Raw genomic sequence first — 23,582 nt, 5'->3', positions numbered from 1 at the left:
AGGAGCTGGGAGGGGAGGGGCACGGCTGAGAGGGAAGGAGCTGGGAGGGGAGGGGCTCAGGTGAGGGGCGGGGAAGGGCTGAGAGGGGAGGAGCTGGGAGGGGAGGGGCTCAGGTGAGGGGCGGGGAAGGGCTGAGAGGGAAGGAGCTGGGAGGGGAGGGGCTCAGGTGAGGGGCGGGGAAGGGCTGAGAGGGAAGGAGCTGGGAGGGGAGGGGCTCAGGTGAGGGGCGGGGAAGGGCTGAGAGGGGAGGAGCTGGGAGGGGAGGGGCTCAGGTGAGGGGCGGGGAAGGGCTGAGAGGGGAGGGGCTGGGAGGGGAGGGGCTCAGGTGAGGGGCAGGGAAGGAGCTGGGAGGGGCGGGGCTCAGGGAGGGGAGGGGCTGAGAAGGGAGGAGCTGGGAGGGGAGGGGCACGGCTGAGAGGGAAGGAGCTGGGAGGGGAGGGGCTCAGGTGAGGGGCGGGGAAGGGCTGAGTGGAGAGGAGCTGGGAGGGGAGGGGCTCAGGTGAGGGGCGGGGAAGGGCTGAGAGGGGAGGAGCTGGGAGGGGAGGGGCTCAGGTGAGGGGCGGGGAAGGAGCTGGGAGGGGCGGGGCTCAGGGAGGGGAGGGGCTGAGAAGGGAGGAGCTGGGAGGGGAGGGGCACGGCTGAGAGGGAAGGAGCTGGGAGGGGAGGGGCTCAGGTGAGGGGCGGGGAAGGGCTGAGAGGGAAGGAGCTGGGAGGGGCGGGGCTCAGGGAGGGGAGGGGCTGAGAAGGGAGGAGCTGGGAGGGGAGGGGCTCAGGGAGGGGAACGGCTGAGAGAGGAGGAGCTGGGAGGGGAGGGGCTCAGGTGAGGGGCGGGGAAGGGCTGAGAGGGGAGGAGCTGGGAGGGGAGGGGCTCAGGGAGGGGAAGGGCTGAGAGGGAAGGAGCTGGGAGGGGCGGGGCTCAGGGAGGGGAACGGCTGAGAGGGAAGGAGCTGGGAGGGGTTCAGGTGAGGGGAGGGCTGAGAGGGGAGGGGCCAAGAGGGGTAGAGGTCCAGGTTTTTGCAGGGGCGGGTGGAGGGAGTTATAGGAAATGGGGGGGGGGGCAGGAACCTGACCCACAGCAAAGGAAACAGTGGGGGGGTCGTTGGAGAGCAGCTGGGCTGGGGGAAGTGGCAGGGGCCCAGTGGCACCGATCCAGCGCCCAGGCCTAGCCTGCAGGGAGCCCTGGGCTCAGGCGTCTCCCCCCCCACACGGCCCCAGCGCTAACTTTGGGGGGGCGACCCCACGTATCTTCATGGCGAGACCAGCCGGGCGACACTCAGCCCGTGACCCCTTGTGACATGTGGGGAGCCCTGGCCTAACATCGGCCCTGCCCCCACTGGGTAGCACGGGTGGGGGTGGGAGATGGGGTGTGTCCCAACAGCTAGGGGGCAAAAGGGGTCAAGGCAACAGCAGGGGGCTGCTCAATCAGAACCATAGGTAATTAACAGCACCTGTGACGGGGGGGAGGGGGGTGACAAATCCACAGGAATGTGCGCAAACAAGGAATGTGGGAGCCAGGACTCCTGGGTTCTCTCCCCCGGCTCTGGGAGGGGAGTGGGGTCTAGTGGTTAGAGGGGGGGGGCAGGGCTGGGAGCCAGGACTCCTGGGTTCTACGACAGACTCAGCCACAAGAATGTGCTCATGTTTAATGCAAACGATCTTTATTCCACATCTATGAAAACCAGCCGCCAGATGGGGGGGGCAGCTCCCCGCCCCCCCCATCAGGGCGGCCCCTCCTCATCCTCGGCGCTGCCTTCCTCCTCTGGCGGCGTCTCCTCGTCCTCCTCCCGCAGGAGGGCCGTGCTGAGGCTCTGCAGGTCCTCCAGCACTGCAGCCAAGGTCTCTATGGGGAGAGGGGCTGGGAGATTAGTATGGGGGAGAGCTTAGCAGGTGAGGGTCAGGGGGCCATACTGGCTGGGTGGGGATCCTGGCAGGGGGAGGCAGGGGGGCCCCAGCAGGGAAACTCTGGGTGGGCCATCGCCCAGGCTGGAGGGACTTGGGTGGGGGGCCTCTGGGTGGGCCATGGCCTGGGCGGGGAGGTGTCTGGGTCAGATCCCGCCGGGGGGCTGGAAGCAGGTCGGTACCTTTGGAGGGAGGCGGGGCTCCCCCTTTCCCCGGCGGTGGCTGCTGCCCGCTCCCTCCTGGCTCCCCTGGGTCCCGCTGGGCCGCCAGCCGGTTCCGCTTGTATTGGGCCAGGAGCCCTTCCTGCCGCAGGGTGGCCTGGGGGGAGAGGCGGGGTCAGGAAGGCGGGTGGGTGCGGTGCCCGGGGGGGAGCCCAGGCCTGGGACAGCAGGGGCTGCGGCTAGGCACTGGGGGCTCCCACAGGGGCACCCCCCAACCCAGCACGTACCATCAGCAGGTTCTTGTCTCTCTCCAGCGCCTGGAGCCGCGCCCCCAGCCGGCCCGTCGCCTCCCGCTTGGCTTCCTCCTGCAGTCGCGCCAGCTCCTGGCTCCTGGCTTTGTCCCGGGCCGCCTGGCGCTCGGCCTGACGCAGGGCAACCACTGCGGGGAGAGGGCAGGTGAGGGGGCAGCGGGGGGAGCCTGGGGCTGGGCTAGCTGGGGGTCAGGACTGAGGGGCGCTGGCGGGGGCATCTCTTACCGGCCTTCGTGTGCTCCCTTCGGGCCTCGTTAAGCCTCTGCTCCAGCTCCGAGAGATCCCGACGCAGCCGGGCCTCCACCTCCGTCACCTTCTCCTGTAGGGCTGCGGGAAGGGGGGGCGAGGGGGTTAGCTCTGATTGCCGGGGGAGAGCGCCCCCTGCTGACCCCCACTGCTCCCCACAGCCCGGGGCCCCCTGCTGGTGCTCCCTGGCTCCCCCCGCCCCGGTCCCCACAGCCCGGTGCCCCCTGCTGAGCCCCCCTCCACCCCCCCCACAGCCCAGTCGCCCCCGCCCTGCTCCCCGACACCCCCCACTGCTCCCGCCCCAGTCCCTGCAGCCCAGCGCCCCCTGCTGCCACCCACCCCGCTCCCCGCAGCCCCCCGCCGTGCCCCCGCCCCACTCCCCGCAGCATGGCGCCCCCTGCCGACCCACTCCCCACATGGCACCCCCCACTGCCCCCCTCCACGCAGCACGGCACCTCGCACTGACCCCCATCCCGCTCCCTGAAGTATGCCCTCCCCCCCAGCCCGCCCTCCCTCCCCCCGTACCTCTCTCATATTCATGCCGCAGCCCAGCCAGCTCCCGTCTCAGCCCCTCGGCCGCCTCCAGGCTCTCCTGCAGCTCCCGCTGCGCCCCCTCCAGCTGCCCCTGCTGCCGCCGCCGCTCCCGCTCCGCCTCCGCCTTCTGCTCCAGCGCCCCCTGCAGGCTCCGCGTCGCCTCCCGCAGCTCCCGCTCCGCTGCGGCCAGATGGGAGACGGGACGGTTTGTTATTAACCTGCCGGGACCTTGGGCACTCCCCGCTATGGCCAGGAGGGGCTGCACCCCAGCCGGGCACCCCAGCCAGCGGTGGGGAAAGACTGTCGGGTGCGGTTCCACCTGTGCCACCGGGGGCCGCCGTCGAGCTCGACCCGGCCCACGTACCTTTCTCCCGGGCTTCGGCCACCTGCTGCTCGAGGATCTGGGCCCCCTTCTTCAGCTCGGCCACCAGACGGTCCCGCTCCTGGTGCAGCAGGGCCAGCTCGGCCCGGAGAGCCTCGTAGGACGGGCTGGGAGGGAAGGGGGGAGCGAAAGAGTCAGACGGCCCCCTGTAGGGGTCCTGGCTCCCAGCCCCCCACTGCTCTAACCACTGGACCCCACTCCCCTCCCAGAGCTGGGGATGGAACCCAGGAGTCCTGGCTCTCAGCCCCCTCCCGCTCTAACCACTAGACCCCACTCCCTCGTGGCGCCCCTATAAGTGCTGTGCGATCAGCCGGTGCCTGTCCCCGGGGGTGGGGTGGGGCTGGAGAGGACTCACCCGTCGTTCTCCGACCCAGCGGCCTTGGGCTGCTCGTCTCTCTGCAGTCGAGCCAGGGCCACTTTACGAGACACCAGCCCTGCAACCGCACAGATGTAGAGTTATGGCCCAGAGATGCAGCCACCTCTAGGGCGGGGCGGCTGGGAACAGCCCCACAGGGGTGCCGCACGGGGATCGCCACCTGGCGCTGAAATGTAGCCACCTCTGGGGCAGGGCGGCTGGGCAACAGCCGCACAGTGACTCTGCTCAAAAGTTTGGGACAGGAAGTGAAGGGGGATCGTGTATCCTGTTGAGACCCACGGAAGATCTGATCCAGGACACCGGGCTGGATGGGCCCATAGGTTTGCCCTGCGGCAGGCGGGACACCAGCGAAGATGGGCCCATCGTTTGGATTCACTGTTCTGGTTCGTCCCACTCACCTTGGATGGTGTCGACTCTCTTGGCGGCGAAGGTGACTCGGTTTCCCAGCCCTGCCAGGCTCGATGCGGCCGCCTTCAGCTCTGCCTCCTGCCCCCCAACCTGCTGGTGGAGCCTGCGGACAGGATGAGACCAAGGGTCAGAGGGCAGGACCTCCACACCCCGACCAATCACACACCTCGCGTCCCACCCGCTGGGCCTGTGACCCCAGAACTGGAGGATGAGGGGACAGCCGGGGTCGTGACCTCAATCACACCAGCCCCAGGGGCTGATGGTCCACACAAGCCAAAACACTGCAGCAAAGGATTCTGGGTAGCAGGGGTGTGGCAGGAGCAGCCGGCTATAAGGTCACGCTAATGGGGGGACAAGATCAGAGCTAGGAATCCTGGATGGGGCCAGATCGGAGCTGGCGCCCCCTAGAGGGGAAAGGCCTCTACTCCCCAGAGGTCCCCCTGTTTGTCTGTAGAGCGCCCCCCAGCGGTACCTGCTCACGGTCTCCACAAGACCCCGCAAGGCACCCTCGGCCGCTTCCGCCCGGCGCTGGAGACGCTGCCCTGAGTCCTCCCAGTGAGACAGCTCGGCCCGGAGCGTCTGCAAGGGAGCAGAGCGCCAGTCCCAGCCAGCGCCCACCCCGGGTTGCCATTCCCCACCCCTCCGGAGACAGCCAGCGCCCGCCCTGGGGTGCCATTCCCCATCCCCATACCAGCCAGTGCCTGCCCTGGGGTGCCATTGCCCCCACCCCAAGCCAGCCAGTGCCTTCCCCGGGGTGCCATTCCCCACCCCCCTGAGCCAGCTAGTGCCCGTCCCAGGGAGCCATCCCCCCGCCCCTCCCCGAGCCAGCCAGTCGCTGTCTCGGGGTGCCATTCCCCGCCCTCCCGAGCCAGCCAGTGCCCGCCCCGGGGTGCCATTCCCCACTCCCTGAGCCAGCCAGTCCCGGCCCTGGGGCCGGATGGGAGTCAGTGCCCCCTAGAGGGGAAAAGCCCCACTCCCCGCCCTCCTGAGCCAGGACCAAACCTTGCTGTTCACTCGTTCCATATCGGCCTCAGCTGTCTTATCCTGAAGGCTGTGAAGCAGCAGCGCCACCTTCTGGTCCCTCGACTCCACTTCACCTTGCAGCTCTGAGACCTAGAGTGGGGGGGAATAGAACTGCTCCTGGGGGGATTCTGCGCACCTGCGGACATGCAGAATCCCTCTGTCTCGCATCATTGTGTATTTTCCCTGCATAAAACACATTTTGCCTGAGAGTGCTGCGGTTCTGCCTTTTGCCCCCCGAGGGCGCTGTGGCACCAGAAGAGCCAGCAGCGTTCCTGAGACTTTGAAAGCGGACGGCAGCTTGAGTGCAAGTGACCACGGAACAAGAGATTCTAGGGAATGGCAGGAGGGAGAACAGCGAATAAAGACAGTGGATCTCAAGAAGGCAGACGTTAGCAAACTCAGGGAGTTGGTAGGGAAGATCCCATGGGAAGCAAGTCTAACGGGAAAAACAATTGAAGACAGTTGGCAGTTTTTCAAAAAGACATTATTAAGGGCACAAGAGCAAACTATCCCGCTGCGTAGGAAAGATAGGAAATACGGCAAGAGACCACCCTGGCTTCCCCAGGAGATCTTCAATGATCTAAAACTCAAAAAAGAGTCCTACAAAAAGTGGAAACTAGGTCAAATTACAAAGGATGAATATAAACAAACAACACAAGTCTGTAGGCACAAAACTAGAAAGGCCAAGGCACAAAACGAGACTTAACTAGCTAGAGACATAAAGGGTAAGAAGAGAACATTCTACAAATACATTAGAAGCAAGAGGAAGATCAAGGACAGGGTCGGCCAGTTACTCAATGAGAGGGGGAAAATAACAACAGAAAATGTGGAAATGGCAGAGGTGCATAATGACTTCTTTGTTTCGGTTTTCACCAAGAAGGTTGGTGGCGATTGGACGTCTAACGTAGTGAATGTCAGTGAAAATAAGGTAGGATCAGAGGCAAAAATAAGGAAAGAACAAGTTAAAAATTACTTGGAAAAGTTAGATGTGTTCAAGTCACCAGGGCCTGATTAAATGCATCCTAGAATACTCAAGGAACTGACTGAGGAGATATCCGATCCATTAGCAATTATCTTTGAGAAGTCATAGAAGACAGGAGAGATTCCAGAAGACTGGAAAACGGCAAATATAGTGCCCATCTATAAAAAGGGAAATAAGGACAATCTGGGGAATTACAGACCAGACAGCTTAACTTCTGTACCTGGAAAGATAATGGAGCAAATAATTAAGCAATCAATTTGCAAACACCTAAATGATAATAAGGTGATAAGTAACAGCCAGCATGGATTTGTCAAGAACAAAGCGTGTCAAACCAACCTCATAGCTTGTTACCCTGTCAAAGAAAGTTTTGTGGATGGGGGGAAGCGGTAGACATGAAATATCTTGACTTTAGTAAAGCTTTTGATACTGTCTTACATGACCTTCTCATAAACAAACAAGGGAAATGCAACCTAGGTGGAGCTACTATAAGGTGGGTGCAGAACTGGTTCGAAAACTGTTCCCAGAGAGTAGTTATCAGTGGTTCACACTCATGCTGGAAGGGCATCACAAGTGGGGTCCCGCAGGGATCGGTTCTGGGTCCGGTTCTGTCCAATATCTTCATCAGTGATTTATATAGTGGCACAGAGAGTACACTTATAAAGTTTGCAGATGATACCAAGCTGGGAGGGGTTGCAAGTGTTTTGGAGAAAAGGATTATAATTCAAAATGATCTGGACAAACTGGAGAAACTGTCTGAAGTAAACAGTACGAAATTCAATAAGGACAAATGCAAAACACTCCACTTAGGAAGGAACAATCAGTTGCACACATAGAGAATGGGAAATGACGGCCTAGGAAGGAGTACTGCGGAAAAGGATCTGGGGGTCATAGTGGACCACAAGCTAAATATGAGTCAACAGTGTAACACTGTTGCAAAAAAAGCAAACATCATTCTCGGAGTATTAGCAGGAGTGTTGTAAGCAAGACATGAGAAGTAATTCTTCTCCTCTACTCCCTGTTGATTAGGCTTCAACTGGAGTATTGTGTCCAGTTCTGTGTGCCACATTTCAGGAGAGATGTGGACAGATTGGAGAAAATTCCAGAGAAGAGCAACAAAAATGATGAAAGGTCTAGAAAACATGACCTCTGAGGGAAGATAGAAAACACTGGGTTTGTTTAGTCTGGAGAACAGAAGACTGAGAGAGGACATGAGAACAGTTTCAAATATGTAAAGGGTTACAAGGAGGAGGGAGAAGAACTGTTCTTAACCTCTGAGGACAGAACAAGCAGCAATGGGTTTCAATTGCAGCCAGGGCGGTTTAGTGGGACATTAGGAAAAACTTCCTAACTGTCAGGGTGGTCAGGCACTGGAATAAATTGCCTAGGGAGGTTGTGGAATCGCCATCACTGGGGATTTTTAAGAGCAGGTTGGACACACACCTGTCAGGGACGGTCTAGATAATACTGGGTTGTGCCGTGAGCGCGGGGGACTGGACTAGGGACCTCTCCAGGTCCCCGCCAGGTCTAGGAGTCTATGCTGCGTCCTAGCTCCACAGCGGCCTCTGGTGGGCAAACTGTGGAACTGTAGCACTTCTTCGGCAAAATGTATTTTATGTGGGAAAATACAAAATTCGATGCCCCGTGGTGCAGGGTCCCCCCGAAGTGGAGCTGATCACAGCACCCTGCCCGCGGAGCCAGGTTAGGACACAGCGGGGCACACAGGGCTGCTGGGGGGGGGTCACAGACTGGGGTTCAGAATGGCTAGTGGGCAGGGACGGTGCCGAGCCTGGGGACGGGGGGCTGCAGAGACCCACGGGGATGTGGGGTGCAGGGACACGGGCAGACGTGCCTGACTGAATGGGAGAGGTTTGGCGTCAGCCAGGGTCTGCATGGGGGAGGCTTCCCAGTTCCCTAACAATCCTCCCCCTCTTCCCCCCCCCGAAAGAAAAACCTCCCACCCACACCCAGCACCCTCCAGGCTCCTTCCCTCTCCCTCAGCTCCTCCGTTACCCCTGACGCCCCCAAGCCTTTGCACTGCTTCTGACGGGTGCAGGAAATACACAAAGTTGTGTACTAACACGTCTCGTAAGGAATCTATTTGTCAAAACAGAATGACCAGCTTCTTCTTTTGGTTGGTCTATATTGTTACAGACATACTCACTGGGAGACAGTTCGAAATAAATGACCAAACTAATTGTAACTGGCATGATTCTATTGTGCTATTTTGACAAATCAAATGTGCAGAATTTTGGAGAATTTTCAAATATGATGTGCAGAATTTTAAAATTTTGGTGCAGAATTCTCCCAGGAGTATAGAACCCAGGAGTCCGGGCTCCCAGCTCCCCGTTCCCAGCACTAGATCCCGCTCCCCTGCGGCAGGCCCTCACCTTCCTCTGGAGCAGGTTGGTGGCGTCCGCGTGGCCGAGCTCCTGGGATCTGAGCTGCACCATGAGGGCAAAGACCTTCTCCCGCCAGCGGCTCAGCAGGGACTGGCTCTTCTGGGCTGGCTCGGGCTGCAGGGGGTCACAGGGCTGGAGGGAGACATTCGTTCAACACCAGGCTACAGCGCTGCCCCCTACAGCACAGCGCCTCCTAGTGCCACCCTGGGGAACTGGGCCCGCCATGGGTGTCAGGGGAGAGCGCCCCCTGCTGAGCCCCCGCCCCACAACACAGCACCCCCTTTGCCGGCCTGGGGAACTGGGCCAGCCCTGGATGCCGGAGAAAGCGAGCCAGCAGTGCCAGGGGGCCGTTACCTTCCTGGTCAGCTCCAGCTCCTGCAGGGCCAGGATGTCGCTGAGCGAGGCCAGTCTGAGCTGCAGCAGCTCTGCCGTCGTCCTCAGGGCGTCGCGCTCCCCTTCTAGGCGCTGGGGGTAAGGGGAGGGTGTGAGCGCCCCCAGCTGGGGATCAGTCCTGTCCCCCACCCCCATGTGCGTCAGCGCCCCCAGCTGGGGATCAGTCCTGTCCCCCACCCCCATGTGCGTCAGCGCCCCCTGAAGGGGGGGAATCAGTCCTGCCCCCTGCAGGACACAATAGGAACTGCCCGTGTGTAGCTCGCCCCTCCTCACCTGCACCTGGCCAAGCAGCAGCTGCCTCTCGGGGCCCAGCCCGCTCCCCTGCTCTCCCACATAGGTCCGTAGCTGCTGCAGCAGGGCCTGCTGGGAGGCCAGCTCCGCCTGGGCCGTGCTGCGGGGGGAGAAAGCAGGGGGTTGACACATGGGGATGGGGGCTTCCTGCCTCCAGGGGGCGCCATCCTGCAGCTGTTCCTACCTGAGCTGCTCCTGCAGGCTCTGGCGCTCCCGTCCCCTGGCCTCCAGCTCCTGCTCCAGCTGCAGGGCCCGCTGCTGCAGGGAGCCAACTTCAGCCCCATGGGCCACGCAGAGACGGGAGAGCTGGGGGGAGAGAGGAGACCTGGGTGGGAAGAAACCCAGGAGTCCTGGCTCCCAGCCCCACCCTGCTCTAACCACTAGACCCCCCTCTCTTCCCAGAGCTGGGGAGAAAACCCAGGAGCCCTGGCTCCCTGCCCCCTGCTCTAACCCACCAGACCCCACTCCCTTCCCAGAGCTGGGATAGAACCCAGGAGTCCTGGCTCCCAGCTCCCCACTCACCTCAGCCTGGTGCTCCCCCAGCGCCCCCTGCAGGCGCTCTGTTGCCCTCTGGGTCTGGGCCTTCCCTTCCTCCAGCGCCGCCTGCAGCTCCCGCCGCGCCGCCGCCAGCTCCTGCTGGTGCTGCTCAGTGGCCACCGCTCGCTCTGCCCTCAGGGCGTCGGCTTCTGCTTGGCCACGCCTCCTCTGCTCTTCTAGCTCCGCCCTCAGGACATTAGTTTCTGCTTGGCCACGCCTCCTCAACTCTTCCAGCTCCGCCTTCAGGGCAGTAGCTTCTGCCTGGCCACACCTCTTCTGCTCCTCTAGCTCCGCCCTCAGGGCCTCCCCCTCAGCCTGGCTCCTCCCCCTCAGCTGCTCCAGCTCCCCCTGCAGGCAGGCCACGGTGCTCTCCCTGGCAGCCACCATGGCCTCCTGCTGGAGAACGGCAGTTCGGAGCCCAGCTAGCTCCGCCTCTAGCCGCTGGATCTCGTGGAGCTGGTGGGAAATGAGCTCGGCCTGCTGGGATATGGCCAGGGCATGATGGGCAGCTGGGGGCTCCGCCTCCCTGTCCAGGGACCTGCAGGGGAAGGAGACAAGGAGCCTTTCACATCTAGGGCGCGCCTGCTCCCATCTGGCCCCAGCGTGGGGACTGGCTGGATCGGGGCAGGAGGAGGAATGGGGTCTTTTACCTGCTCCACACTCCAGGCTCCTCCATCTCCGCTCCTGCCCTCCCCCTGGGTGCCCTAGCGCCCCCTGCTGTCCATCTTTGCAGCTCATCTCGGAGGCGCTGGTTCTCCTGCCTCAGCTCCGTGAGCTCCTGGGGCTGCCAGCAGGGGGGCCCTGCCCTCCAGGAAGCCATTCCAGAAGCAACCAGGGGAGCCGCCGACCGGCTCTGGAAATGTGAGGGAGGAATCAGCCCCCTAGGACCTATAGCAGAAAGGACATGACTGGGACCAGGCATCCGGAACAGCAATTCGTAGGGCTCATCCCTAGGGGGCTGGAGATGGGGAATGGGACCCAGACATTCAGGATGGCAGTGCAGGGCGCTCACCCCTAGAGGGGCAGAGACCAGGACATAGAATCATAGAATATCAGGGTTGGAAGGGACCTCAGGAGGTTCTAGATCAACCCCCTGCCCAGAGCAGGACCAATCCCCAACTAACTCATCCCAGCCAGGGCTTTGTCAAGCCTGATCTTAAAAACCTCTAAGGAAGGAGATTCTACCACCTCCCTAGGTAACGCATTCCAGTGTTTCACCACCCTCCTAGTGAAAAAGTTTTTCCTAATATCTAACCTAGACCTCCCCCACTGCAACTTGAGACCATTACCCCTTGTCCTGTCATCTGCTACCCCTGAGAACAGTCTAGATCAATCCTCCTTGGAACCCCGTCAGGTAGTTGAAAGCAGCTATCAAATCCCCCCTCACTCTTCTCTTCCGCAGACTAAACAATCCCAGTTCCCTCAGCCTCTCCTCATAAGTCATGTGGAATGGGACTCAGGCATCCGGGATGACAGTGCATGGTGCGGGGCTTAGGGGACTCTCAGAGCTGTGGATGTTACCGGTGGGTCTGGGGGCTCCAAAGACGGCCGGCGGGTCCAGGTGACCCCTGGACTCTTCCCTTTTGTCCATTGTTCCGGGGGTGGCCAGACGACTCTCCGTCCCGTCCTGTCCCTAGGGGGGAACAGCCTGGCTCGTCTCTCTCCCCTGGCCTTGTGCAGGGCCGGTGCAACCACAAGGCGAACTAGGCGGTCGCCTAGGGCGCCAAGTGGTTGGGGGCGGCCAAAGGCATGCTCTGGGGAGGCGGGGGAGCGGAGGGGAGCTGGGGCAGGGGGGCGCAGGGAGGGCCGCCTTGCAGCAAGTAATGGGGGGGGTGGCAGGGTGGCGCACAGGGGAACAGCTCCCTGCCCCAGGTCACCTCTGCTCCGCCTCCTCCTCTGAGCGCGCTGCACTGCTCAGCTGATTGGCGCCACCAGCCTGGGAGGCGGAGAAGCGGTGATGGCGGGGTGCTCGGGGAGGAGGTGGAGCAGAGGTGAGCTGGGGCAGGGAGCTGCTGCACGGCTCCCTGGACCGAGGGGGGGGGGAAGTTGCTGCATGGCTCCCCGAGGAGAGAGGGGGCGGCGGGGAGCCTCAGGACAGAGTGGGGGGCGGGGAGCTGCCATGGGGGGCGCTTCAGGGCGGGGGGGGGGTGGAGAGCTGCCGCAGGGGGGGCACCTCAGAGTGGAGGGGGGGCAGCAGGGAGCTGCTGCAGGGGGGGCACCTCAGGGCAGGGGGGGGTGCAAGGTGGAAGTTTCGCCTAGGGCGCAAAACATCCTTGCACCGCCCCGGCCTCATGCCCACGTTCCCCGCCAGCCCACATCTGATGCCGTCTGCGGATTTAGAATAGACCCTACGATAACGTCCCGAGCCATCGCACAGCAAACAAGGCAGCTCCTTCCCCTCCCACACCCCCCTTCAGGGCCCACCTTCTCCCTTGATCCCGCCAGGCTCCCTTGCCTCTCACTCGCCACCTGCCCCTCCTGCTCCCCTCAAGTCCCCCCTCCCCACCTGTCCCCCACCATCCCCTTCCCCCCTGCCCCCACTCCCATCCCCCGATCCTCCACAGCCCCACCTGCCCCCTTTCCCTCCGCCCAGCGCCGCTTGTTCCCCCCCCCCCGCAGGGCACGCCGGGAGTCTGGTCCCCCCCGCCCCGCGCAGGGCACGCCGGGAGTCTGGTTCCCCTCCCAGCGCAGGGCACGCCGGGAGTCTGGTCCCCCCCGCCCCGCGCAGGGCACGCCGGGAGTCTGGTTCCCCTCCCAGCGCAGGGCACGCCGGGAGTCTGGTCCCCCCACCCCACGCAGGGCACGCCGGGAGTCTGGTCGCCGCGCAGGGCACGCCGGGAGTCTGGTCCCAGTCGCCGCGCAGGGCACGCCGGGAGTCCGGTCCCCGCGCTCCCCACCTGCCCGCGACCGGCTCACTCCGGCTCCCCGCACCCGCAACGCTCTCGGGAAACGTCGCGAGACCAACCGCCCCGCGCGCCCCGGATCCGCTGGAACCCGAACCGGCCATTCGGCGGGCAGCGGGGAGGGGCCAGCGCGGGGCACGCCCTTTTGCCGAGCTAACCAATCAACATCGAGACAGTGGAGTCGGTGGGGGGAACGTACGCCCACAGGCTTCAATGACCAATCAGTGGTGAGAATGGGATACAGAGTATCCGCCCCTAAGGCGTGTTGACCAATCAGAGCTGTAGGAAGCGAGGAAAGGGCAGAAGGACACGCCCCCCGCGGAGCTGACTGATCGTAGCTCAGGGCGGTAGGGTGACGCCCCGCTTGAGTCAACCAATCGCAGCACGGAAATGGGGGCGGGACACATGAAATGGGCCAATTAGAGCTGGGAGAGGTGAGACGCGGGAGTAGGCGGACACGCCCTCCATGGAGCTGACCAATCAGAGCTCAGTGAGAGAACGACTCCAGGGGGCGGTTCTGGGCTCCCAGCGAGGGGCGCCCCCGGAGGCGGGAGGGGACACGTCCCGGACTCCTGGGTCCTAGCGAGGGGAGTCCCGGAGGCGGGGGCCGCGTCCCGGACTCCTGGGTCCCAGCGAGGGGAGCCCCCGAGGCAGGTGGGTTTAGGGTGCGGGGCGCATCCCAGACTCCTGGGTCCCAGCGAGGGGAGCCCCCGAGGCGGGAGGGTTCGGGGGCGGGGCGCCTCCCGGACTCCTGGGTCCCAGCGAGGGGCGCCCCCGAGGCAGGTGGGTTTAGGGTGCGGGGCGCATCCCAGACTCCTGGGTCCCAGCGAGGGGAGCCCCCGAGGCGGGAGGGTTCGGGGGCGGGGCGCCTCCCGGACTCCTGGGTCCCAGCGAGGGGCGCCCCCGAGGCAGGTGGGTTTAGGGTGCGGGGCGCATCCCAGACTCCTGGGTCCCAGCGAGGGGAGCCCCCGAGGCGGGTGGGTTTAGGGTGCGGGGCGCATCCCAGACTCCTGGGTCCCAGCGAGGGGAGCCCCCGAGGCAGGTGGGTTTAGGGTGCGGGGCGCATCCCGGACTCCTGGGTCCCAGCGAGGGGCGCCCCCGAGGCGGGAGGGTTTAGGGGGCGGGGGCCGCATCCCGGACTCCTGGGTCCCAGCGAGGGGCGCCCCCGAGGCGGGAGGGTTTAGGGGGCGGGGGCCGCATCCCGGACTCCTGGGTCCCATCGAGCGGCGCCCCCGAGGCGGGAGGGTTTAGGGTGCGGGGCGTGTCCCGGACTCCTGGGTCCCAGCGAGGGGAGTCCCCGAGGCGAGAGGGTTTAGGGGGCGGGGGCCGCGTCCCGGACTCCTGGGTCCCAGCGAGGGGCGCCCCCGAGGCGTGAGGGTTTGGGGGCGGGGCACGTTCCGGACTCCTGGGTCCCAGCAAGTGATTTGAAATGTATGTTTCTGGTGATTCCATTTCCCACTGCCACTGTTCTCTCACAAACAGTTCCTGTCATGGCATTAGCCTCCATAATGGCAACTATGGCACCATCTCCCTTCCCGATTTGGTGTTTGGTAGGCTTTACCGCCCCCACTCGACTTTCCCATCGTGTGGCACTCAGTGGTTTGAGTGTCAGAGAGGCTGTTCCCAGATGTTGCTTCAAAATTTGCCATCCATGAGTTGATGCAGAGAAAAATACATCGATGCTTTGAAATTAGCAAATTCAGCAGCCTCACTAGAAGCTGATGCTGCATCACTGACCACCAAGTTCAATGAATGAAAACTACATGGGACAAAAAAACCTCAAGGGTTTAACTCTCGGATCCTTGTCTGCATTGCTCTGTTCTTTCCTCTCATGTTGGCACCATTATCGTAGCCCTGACCTCTCACGTCAGCGATCACAATTCCCGTCTCTTCCAGCTTTTTAAGAAGCACATTTGTCATACCAGCTCCTGTAGTATCATCAATGTTGATAAATTCTAGAAAATGCTCTCTGAGAGTCACCATTGCCGGGACATTTTCACTAGGTTCTGTTACAAAACGCACCATTAAAGTCATTTGTTCCGCATGGCTGATGTCAGGTGGGCAGTCCAGAATAACAGAGTAATATCTTGCTGACTTCAGATCTGCCACAATCTTCTGTTTGACTTTTGTTGTCAGTAACTGGATGATCTCATTTTGAATGGTTTTTCCAAGGGAGTGGTGTGTGTACATTTCTTGGGAGGTGACTCTTTTTAGATGCTCCTGGAGTCCAGTATCAAACTCAGCCATCAGCTCCACAGTTTTAAGGAAATTTCCATTGTTTGGCACATACAGCTGATCTGAAGTGCCACGCAGGGCTAGGTTTTGGGTAGCAAGCAGTCTTACAATGGCCATGAGCCTTTTCAGATCATTTTGCCAGCAAAGAGACTCTGATGCAATCTTCTCTTGATGCTGATCATCTATGGTGGCCTTTAAACCTCAGTCTCATCTCAAGCTCTTTCCACCGATGGAATGCTCTCTGGTGATTTGCTGCCTTCTCATGGCATGCCAGATTTCTAGCTAGATTTTTCCAGTCCTTTGTTCCTGTAGAACCCAATGTGGCTGGAACATTAGACTGGAAGAGCTTGCAACGAAATCAGTATGCAGCATTCTGGGTTTTTGAGTGCATAAGCCATGGCCTGTCCGCTTTGTCCCCATTGGGGATTTCACGCCAGTAATGTGTTGGATGGAAAATTCTATTTTCATTGTCTTTGGGGAACATAAAGTTTTTCACTTGCTGTGGCCCATGCAGTACAAGGAAGTCCCTCGGGCTACTGCTCAGGGGGGTCCACAGTCCTGGATCATCTCGACTTAAGGAACTAAACTCAGCAGCAGCTGTTTTTTGCGCCTCCACCACCCTCTCCTCGGATCTACACTTTTCTTCAGGACTGTGCATGGCTACATCCATTTGAGATGGAGATATGGATGCTGCAGTAGCTGCCCCATCACCTGCACTGTGACTAACTGGAAGATCAGGCCTCTCCTCACCACTCACATCCTCACTGGGGCCGAAAGGCTCACCGGGAACATTTGTGTCCGTGTATCTCAGGAGAGCTCCCTCCTGCTTAGACAGAAAAGCTTCCTTTGCTGGCTTTCTTTTTCTGAATGTTGCCCCCGAGGGGTGTTTTCTTCTTTCACTCATGGCTGCTGTTCTGTGCCAGCTAGAGTGGCTCTCAACACTCAGTTGAAGGGGACTAATAAGCAGGCTGGTAGCAGGGCCTAAGTGAGGGAAGAGATCAGCGTCTTAAGGGCCTAACTGGCTCCTACTAGTCCAGTTGACGGCCTGTTCCCTTCAAGTGGGTTCAGGGAAGCAGCAGGACACAGGAAGCTCCCTGAGAAGCTGGTGTTAATCAATGCAGGCTCCTGGGGGGCTAGAGGGGTACATAAGAGGCTCCTCCTCCTCTCTCTCCCTGCAGCTCCTGCTGCTTTCGGTTATTCCCTCTCCCCTTTTCTCCTGCCCGCCCGTCATGTCTCTTGTGCCCTCCTCCCTCCAGCCCAGCACTCCCCCATCTCTGTGCATCTCGAGCAGAGACAATACAGATGCACCAGCAGCAGACACAATTTTCTAGACTCTGGGTCCTAGTGGCGCCCACAGTCTCATGGTAAGGCCAGCCCTTCCAGGGCGAAGTCTGCCTTCACCACCCCAATAGGGCTCTCCGAGTTCCTGGTCCTGCCTTTCAGCCTCGAGGGGGCACCTGCCACCTTCCAGCGCCTGGTGGATCAGTTGCTAAGGGGGACGGAGGACTTTGCTCTAGCGTATATTGACAATCTCTGTGTCTTTAGCCAGACCTGGGAGGACCATGTGTCCCAGGTGATGAGGGGGCTGGGTCGCCTCCGGGATGCAGGACTGACCATAAAAGCTGGAAAGTGCAAAGTGGGTCATACCTGGGCCACAAGGTGGGGAGCGGCCACATGAAGCTGGAGCCGGCCAAAGTGGAGGCAATCAAGGACTGGCCCGCTCCCCAGACTAAGAAGCAGGTCCAGGCTCTCATTGGGATGGTGGGATATTACTGGAGGTTTGTGCCCCACTTTAGCTCCCTGGCAGGTCCCCTTACGGAGCTTTGTAGGAAGGGAAAGCTGGACAAGGTGGTCGGGACCGAACAGTGCCAGAGGGCTCTCTGTGCGCTGAAGGGGGCACTTATCCAAAGCCCGGTGCTGGTAAACCCAGATTTTAACAAACCCTTCCTGGTGTTCACCGACGCCTCAGACTGGGGGCTGGGTGCGGTGCTGATGCAAACTGATACTAACGGGGAGAGACACCCTATTGTGTATCTGAGCGAGAAGCTGCTGCCCCGGGAGCAGCACTGTGCGGCCACGGAGAAGGAACGCCTGGCCCTGGTGTGGGCCTTAAAAAACTTCAGCCGTATGTATTTGGGTGGCGCGTCACTGTGTACACCGACCATTCACCCCTGATGTGGCTGCACCAAATGAAAGGGGCTAATGCCAAGCTGCTGAGACGGAGCCTGCTCCTCCAGGCAGCTTCCTGCCCCGCCCCAGCTCACCTCCGCTCCGCCTTCTCTTGTATGTGTCACGTCCTCGCTTCTCCCCCTAGCTCCCAGTGCTTCCTGCCGCAAAACAGCTGTTTCGCGGTGCCAAGTGCTGGGAGGGGAACACGGCGCGCTCGGGGAAGAGGCCGGGCTGCGGCGGGGATTTGGGGAAGGAGTTGGGGTGGAGGGGGGGTGGAGTTGGGGCAGGGAATTTGGGGAAGGGGTTGGGATGGAGGCAGGGCAGGGCCGGGCGGGGTGGGGGTCGAGCACCCACCGGCACCAGGAAAAGTTGATGCCTATGGGTCCATGTGAGGAGGAGTGCCAATGTTATAGATGACGCTTTATCATGGAGGGGGGGCCCTGAACTTCCCCAGGCCACTGGCTGAGTGACCCCACTCAGTTCAGACTCGGAGGAGAGATGTGATGAAGTGTGGGGGGGGTTCTCGTTTTTTCCTTGTTTTTCCAATGGTTTGCATGCAGAGGGGGTAGGACTCAGTTTCCCTGGGCGTTATTGGTTTAACGAGGTGATGGGAGAGGGAGATGGTTGTTACAGGGGACCGGCGACGGAACTTGGGACCCCGGCCAATGGCCTGGAGAATGGCGACCCCAGCGTCTGGTGACCCGGAGGCCCAGCTCAGGAGTCGCAGCCGGGTCCGGCCAGTGGGAGGACAATAGGCTGTGAAGAGAGGACCCCAGTGACCTGGCCAGCCGGTTCCAGCCGGGGGGGCCAGAGGACAGAAGAGGGGAGAGGGGACCCAGGTGACTGTGTTTACTTGGACAGAAGACAATGGACAGAGGGGGGCTTGGGGGAGGTGATCTCAGATGCCCAGCTGGGAAGCAGGGGAGCTCTGGGCTGGAGAGAGGGGGCAGGCAGAGCCCACCTGGATGCAGGGGAGACTTGGAGGTGCTGTGCTGAGGGAGGCCAGGCCTGAGGGCCCTGAGTTTCCTGTGCGAGGTTCAGATGCTCAATAAACCCCCCGTGTTACGCTGGCTGAGAGTCGCTCCGGTCTAGAGAACCGGGGGGCATCATTCCCTCTGGGTGTGAGGCCCTGGGGGTCCGGAGCACGTGGACTCCCTGAGGGGGCCCACAGCGAGAGACAGGCGTGCTAAGGCTCAGAGAGGTGCGGTTCCAGGAGGTGGAGGGGCTTAGCCCCCGAGAGAGAGCGGACCCCGAGATGGGCTGTCTCACTGAAGGGGGTTCCCGCACGGGGCCAAGACTGGGCACGGCCTGTGAGTCCGTGACACTCGTATCAGACGAGAGGTTGTCTCTGGCAAGATACTGGAGAGAGGACGCGCCCACCCAAGCCTGCGGCTGCACAGTGACCTTTTTAAAATGCCGCCTGCCACGTTTGCCGTCACGTTGCCCATTATGGTCTCCTCCGCCACGGCGAGAGGAACGGAGATCTGTTATAATCCCCAACCAGTCCCTCCTCGCCGACCCCACAATCTGCCTGCCTGGGTTTGACCTGCCCGGGCACCAATGGTCCCTGTCGAACAGGTTTTGGACCGGGCAAGGTCTCCATGCCAACCAGCATCCCTGGGGCCTTCGTGCCAGCCCTTCGTGCAAAGGTGAAACGCAGACGATGACGCGCGCGGTCGAGGAATGCCGGCTGACTCGGGTCAGCGGTGGCCTAGAAGAACTGCATCACACCACTGAAGATGCCACTGCTTGGCTAGACGACTATGTACACGCTAAATAAAAACTTGGGAGTGAGTATCAAAGAAATGTTAATTAGACTAGCAATCGCTAACATCCATTTGTAGTGATAAGGATCCAGGGTAGATACTTAATGTACGTGTCTGTTGACCTACATCCTGTGGGAAGTGTGTCACTGTAAGCAAATTAGTTGGTAGTTACTAAATCCTTTTCATGTCTTAACACGCTATATTACTGAACTCAATTGTCTCCAAGATCAAAAGGGATGGTTAGCATTTAGATGAAGCTCGGAAAGTAATAATGTTATTGTCCTCATCTCTTTGAAACTTGTGATTCCACATTGTGAACCAACTGGAAACCATCTTGGTAGTTTAAAGGGCTGTAACTAAGGGCATTATCTTTGAATCACCCATTGAATAAGGATCACAGAGTATCGGTGTTTGTTCTCATCAAATCCCACTTGGTGAAGTTGCCTGGCAGCTTGCCAGCCTGCTTCAGCTACAAAAGAGAGACCCTGGGCCTGATCCTGCCAACTCTACTCTGCTGAATTTTAAACAGGGACAGTTTAAGCCACGGGAATGAGATCCCCAAGTGATTACCTGAATGCCCTGGAAAGACACTAAATCTAAACGGTCATTTGGCCTTTTCATAGAATATCAGGGTTAGAAGGGACCTCAGGAGGTCATCTTTTCCAACCTGCTGCTCAAAGCAGGGCCAATCCCCAATTTTTGCCCCAGATCCCTAAATGGCCCCCTCAAGGATTGAACTCACAACCCTGGGTTTAGCAGGCCAGTGCTCAAACCACTGAGCTATCCCTCCCCCTCCAGAAAGGCTCTTGCAAACTAGCAGAACGACCATCTCTGCTCTGATCCTGATCTACAGACTCTCTAACTCAATTGTAATTTATACGATTCTTTTAACCATTTCTAACTCTCTTCTTTTCTTTTTTATTAATAAACCTTTCGTTTTTAGTTACCAAGGGGATTGGCTGCAATGTGATTTTTGGGAAAGATCTAAATTATATATTGACCTGAGGACAGTGGCTTTTGGCTCGGAAAAACTTTGTGTGACTTCTGATTTTAGTAATCATTTATTGCTAAAAAGACCAGTTTGGGTGGACAAGCCAGGAGCTGGAATGCCGAAAGGGGACTGTGCTTTAGCTTCCTGCTAACCAGTGTGGGGATACAAGAGCTCGTTTTGTTACTGTTTTGGTGAATCTAATTATAGAATAAACCACCAGTGTTTGGGGTGTATCTGCCCTGTCCTGAATTGGGCGTTCTCAGTGGTGATTCATACCAGGCAACAGTCACACCAGTAACAATTCTACTGTCAGCAAATTTAATAATATGAACCCAGACCATCCAAATATGCATTTATCCACATTTTAGAAAGACCACTTTCGGAGGAAAGTCAAATACAATAAATTGCTGACAGCAAAATCAGGGAGATTTCTAAAAGAAAAATGAGTTACATGAAGAACACATATGGTAATTTTTATACCCAGTTTGCACCTCATGAAAACAGCTTGGATGTGACAGATGCTGGACATTTTAGTTTGAAGGCCGTGCATCTCAAGGGGGTTTTCCATATGATCCGTTCATTTTTATTTCATATTCCTGGTATTGTCAGAGTCATTCCCACCCTGACAGTTACATTATTTACTTGACGGTATAACGGGGGTGGAAGAGAGGATCGAGCAGGAAATGTCGTGCATGATGGAATCCAGCATCATTCCTATATTTGTCATCAATCCTACATTTCTCATCTGTTTTTGCCTTTCCATCCTATATTGGGCAGCGGGCACAAGGGAACTGATTGGGCTTTCAGGGCTCTGTTCATTTTAAATTCATATGGAAACCAACCTTTTGTTTCTGTCTCAAAATAGAATCATAGAATCATAGAATATCAGGGTTGGAAGGGACCCCTGAAGGTCATCTAGTCCAACCCCCTGCTCGAAGCAGGACCAATTCCCAGTTCAATCATCCCAGCCAGGGCTTTGTCAAGCCTGACCTTAAAAACCTCTAAGGAAGGAGATTCCACCACCTCCCTAGGTAATGCATTCCAGTGTTTCACCACCCTCTTAGTGAAAAAGTTTTTCCTAATATCCAATCTAAACCTCCCCCACTGCAACTTGAGACCATTACTCCTCGTTCTGTCATCTGCTACCATTGAGAACAGTCTAGAGCCATCCTCTTTGGAACCCCCTTTCAGGTAGTTGAAAGCAGCTATCAAATCCCCCCTCATTCTTCTCTTCTGCAGGCTAAACAATCCCAGCTCCCTCAGCCTCTCCTCATAAGTCATGTGTTCTAGACCCCTAATAATTTTTGTTGCCCTTCGCTGGACTCTCTCCAATTTATCCACATCCTTCTTGTAGTGTGGGGCCCAAAACTGGACACAGTACTCCAGATGAGGCCTCACCAATGTCGAATAGAGGGGAACGATCACGTCCCTCGATCTGCTCACTATGCCCCTACTTATACATCCCAAAATGCCATTGGCCTTCTTGGCAACAAGGGCACACTGCTGACTCATATCCAGCTTCTCGTCCACTGTCACCCCTAGGTCCTTTTCCGCAGAACTGCTGCCTAGCCATTCGGTCCCTAGTCTGTAGCGGTGCATTGGATTCTTCCATCCTAAGTGCAGGACCCTGCACTTATCCTTATTGAACCTCATCAGATTTCTTTTGGCCCAATCCTCCAATTTGTCTAGGTCCTTCTGTATCCTATCCCTCCCCTCCAGCGTATCTACCACTCCTCCCAGTTTAGTATCATCCGCAAATTTGCTGAGAGTGCAATCCACACCATCCTCCAGATCATTTATGAAGATATTGAACAAAACCGGCCCCAGGACCGACCCCTGGGGCACTCCACTTGATACCGGCTGCCAACTAGACATGGAACCATTGATCACTACCCGTTGAGCCCGACAATCTAGCCAGCTTTCTATCCACCTTATAGTCCATTCATCCAGCCCATACTTCCTTAACTTGCTGACAAGAATACTGTGGGAGACCGTGTCAAAAGCTTTGCTAAAGTCAAGATACAATACATCCACTGCTTTCCCTTCATCCACAGAACCAGTAATCTCATCATAGAAGGCGATTAGATTAGTCAGGCATGACCTTCCCTTGGTGAATCCATGCTGGCTGTTCCTGATCACTTTCCTCTCATGCAAGTGCATCAGGATTGATTCTTTGAGGACCTGCTCCATGATTTTTCCAGGGACTGAGGTGAGGCTGACTGGCCTGTAGTTCCCAGGATCCTCCTTCTTCCCTTTTTTAAAGATTGGCACTACATTAGCCTTTTTCCAGTCATCCGGGACTTCCCCGGTTCGCCACGAGTTTTCAAAGATAATGGCCAATGGCTCTGCAATCACAGCCGCCAATTCCTTCAGCACTCTCGGATGCAACTCGTCCAGCCCCATGGACTTGTGCATGTCCAGCTTTTCTAAATAGTCCCTAACCACCTCTATCTCCACAGAGGGCTGGCCATCTCTTCCCCATTTTGTGATGCCCAGCGTAGCAGTCTGGGAGCTGACCTTGTTAGTGAAAACAGAGGCAAAAAAAGCATTGAGTACATTAGCTTTTTCCACATCCTTTGTCACTAGGTTGCCTCCCTCATTCAGTAAGGGGCCCACACTTTCCTTGGTTTTCTTCTTGTTGCCAACATATCTGAAAAAACCCTTCTTGTTACTCTTGACATCTCTCGCTAGCTGCAGCTCCAGGTGCGATTTGGCCCTCCTGATTTCATTCCTACATGCCCGAGCAATATTTTTATACTCTTCCCTGGTCATATGTCCAACCTTCCACTTCTTGTAAGCTTCTTTTTTATGTTTAAGATCCGCTAGGATTTCACCATTAAGCCAAGCTGGTCGCCTGCCATATTTACTATTCTTTTGACTCATTGGGATGGTTTGTCCCTGTAACCTCAACAGGGATTCCTTGAAATACAGCCAGCTCTCCTGGACTCCTTTCCCCTTCAAGTTAGTCCCCCAGGGGATCCTGGCCATCCCTTCCCTGAGGGAGTCGAAGTCTGCTTTCCTGAAGTCCAGGGTCCGTATCCTGCTGCTTACCTTTCTTCCCTGCGTCAGGATCCTGAACTCAACCAACTCATGGTCACTGCCTCCCAGATTCCCATCCACTTTTGCTTCCCCCACTAATTCTACCCGGTTTGTGAGCAGCAGGTCAAGAAAAGCGCCCCCCCTAGTTGGCTCCTCTAGCACTTGCGCCAGGAAATTGTCCCCTACGCTTTCCAAAAACTTCCTGGATTGTCTATGCACCGCAGTATTGCTCTCCCAGCAGATATCAGGAAAATTAAAGTCACCCATGAGAATCAGGGCATGCGATCTAGTAGCTTCCGTGAGCTGCCGGAAGAAAGCCTCATCCACCTCATCCCCCTGGTCCGGTGGTCTATAGCAGACTCCCACCACTACATCACTCTTGTTGCTCACACTTCTAAACTTAATCCAGAGACACTCAGGTTTTTCTACAGTTTCGTACCGGAGCTCTGAGCAGTCATACTGCTCCCTTACATACAGTGCTACTCCCCCACCTTACAACTCACACAGCAGACCAGTGCTTTCCGGAAAGTTTTAACA

At 58.4% G+C, this 23,582-nt stretch overlaps 2 protein-coding genes across 4 annotated transcripts in view; one reads left to right on the top strand and one right to left on the bottom strand.

Moving 5' to 3' along the window:
• The window catches only part of ABHD16A (abhydrolase domain containing 16A, phospholipase), a 536,419-nt gene that overhangs the window by 165,127 nt on the left and 347,710 nt on the right, over positions 1-23,582 (top strand). The gene's annotated exons all lie outside the window — the stretch shown is intronic.
• On the bottom strand, positions 1,637-12,968 carry CCHCR1 (coiled-coil alpha-helical rod protein 1). 3 transcript variants are annotated; one of them, XM_077833847.1, is made up of 18 exons: positions 12,840-12,968; positions 11,464-11,575; positions 10,593-10,830; positions 9,928-10,480; positions 9,590-9,711; positions 9,388-9,505; positions 9,076-9,186; positions 8,710-8,853; positions 5,320-5,430; positions 4,790-4,896; positions 4,308-4,420; positions 3,889-3,967; positions 3,516-3,640; positions 3,143-3,331; positions 2,597-2,698; positions 2,348-2,499; positions 2,082-2,217; positions 1,637-1,840 (listed from the first exon to the last, which is right to left on the bottom strand). In XM_077833847.1, the coding sequence occupies exons 2-18, from the start codon at positions 11,531-11,533 to the stop codon at positions 1,719-1,721; spliced, it is 2,592 nt and encodes an 863-aa protein (XP_077689973.1). In that variant the 5' UTR covers positions 11,534-11,575; positions 12,840-12,968; the 3' UTR covers positions 1,637-1,718. The 3 variants fall into 3 exon arrangements, with proteins under 3 accessions (XP_077689973.1, XP_077689975.1, XP_077689974.1); XM_077833849.1 differs by lacking the exon at positions 11,464-11,575 and having other exon boundaries at positions 12,874-12,949; XM_077833848.1 differs by lacking the exons at positions 11,464-11,575; positions 12,840-12,968 and adding an exon at positions 11,330-11,454.

This window comes from Eretmochelys imbricata, chromosome 14 (assembly GCF_965152235.1).
Source record: "Eretmochelys imbricata isolate rEreImb1 chromosome 14, rEreImb1.hap1, whole genome shotgun sequence".
NCBI classification, from domain to species: domain Eukaryota; kingdom Metazoa; phylum Chordata; order Testudines; family Cheloniidae; genus Eretmochelys; species Eretmochelys imbricata.
Note: the sequence above shows the minus strand (reverse complement) of the source record. Positions and strands in the feature narration are given on the sequence as shown.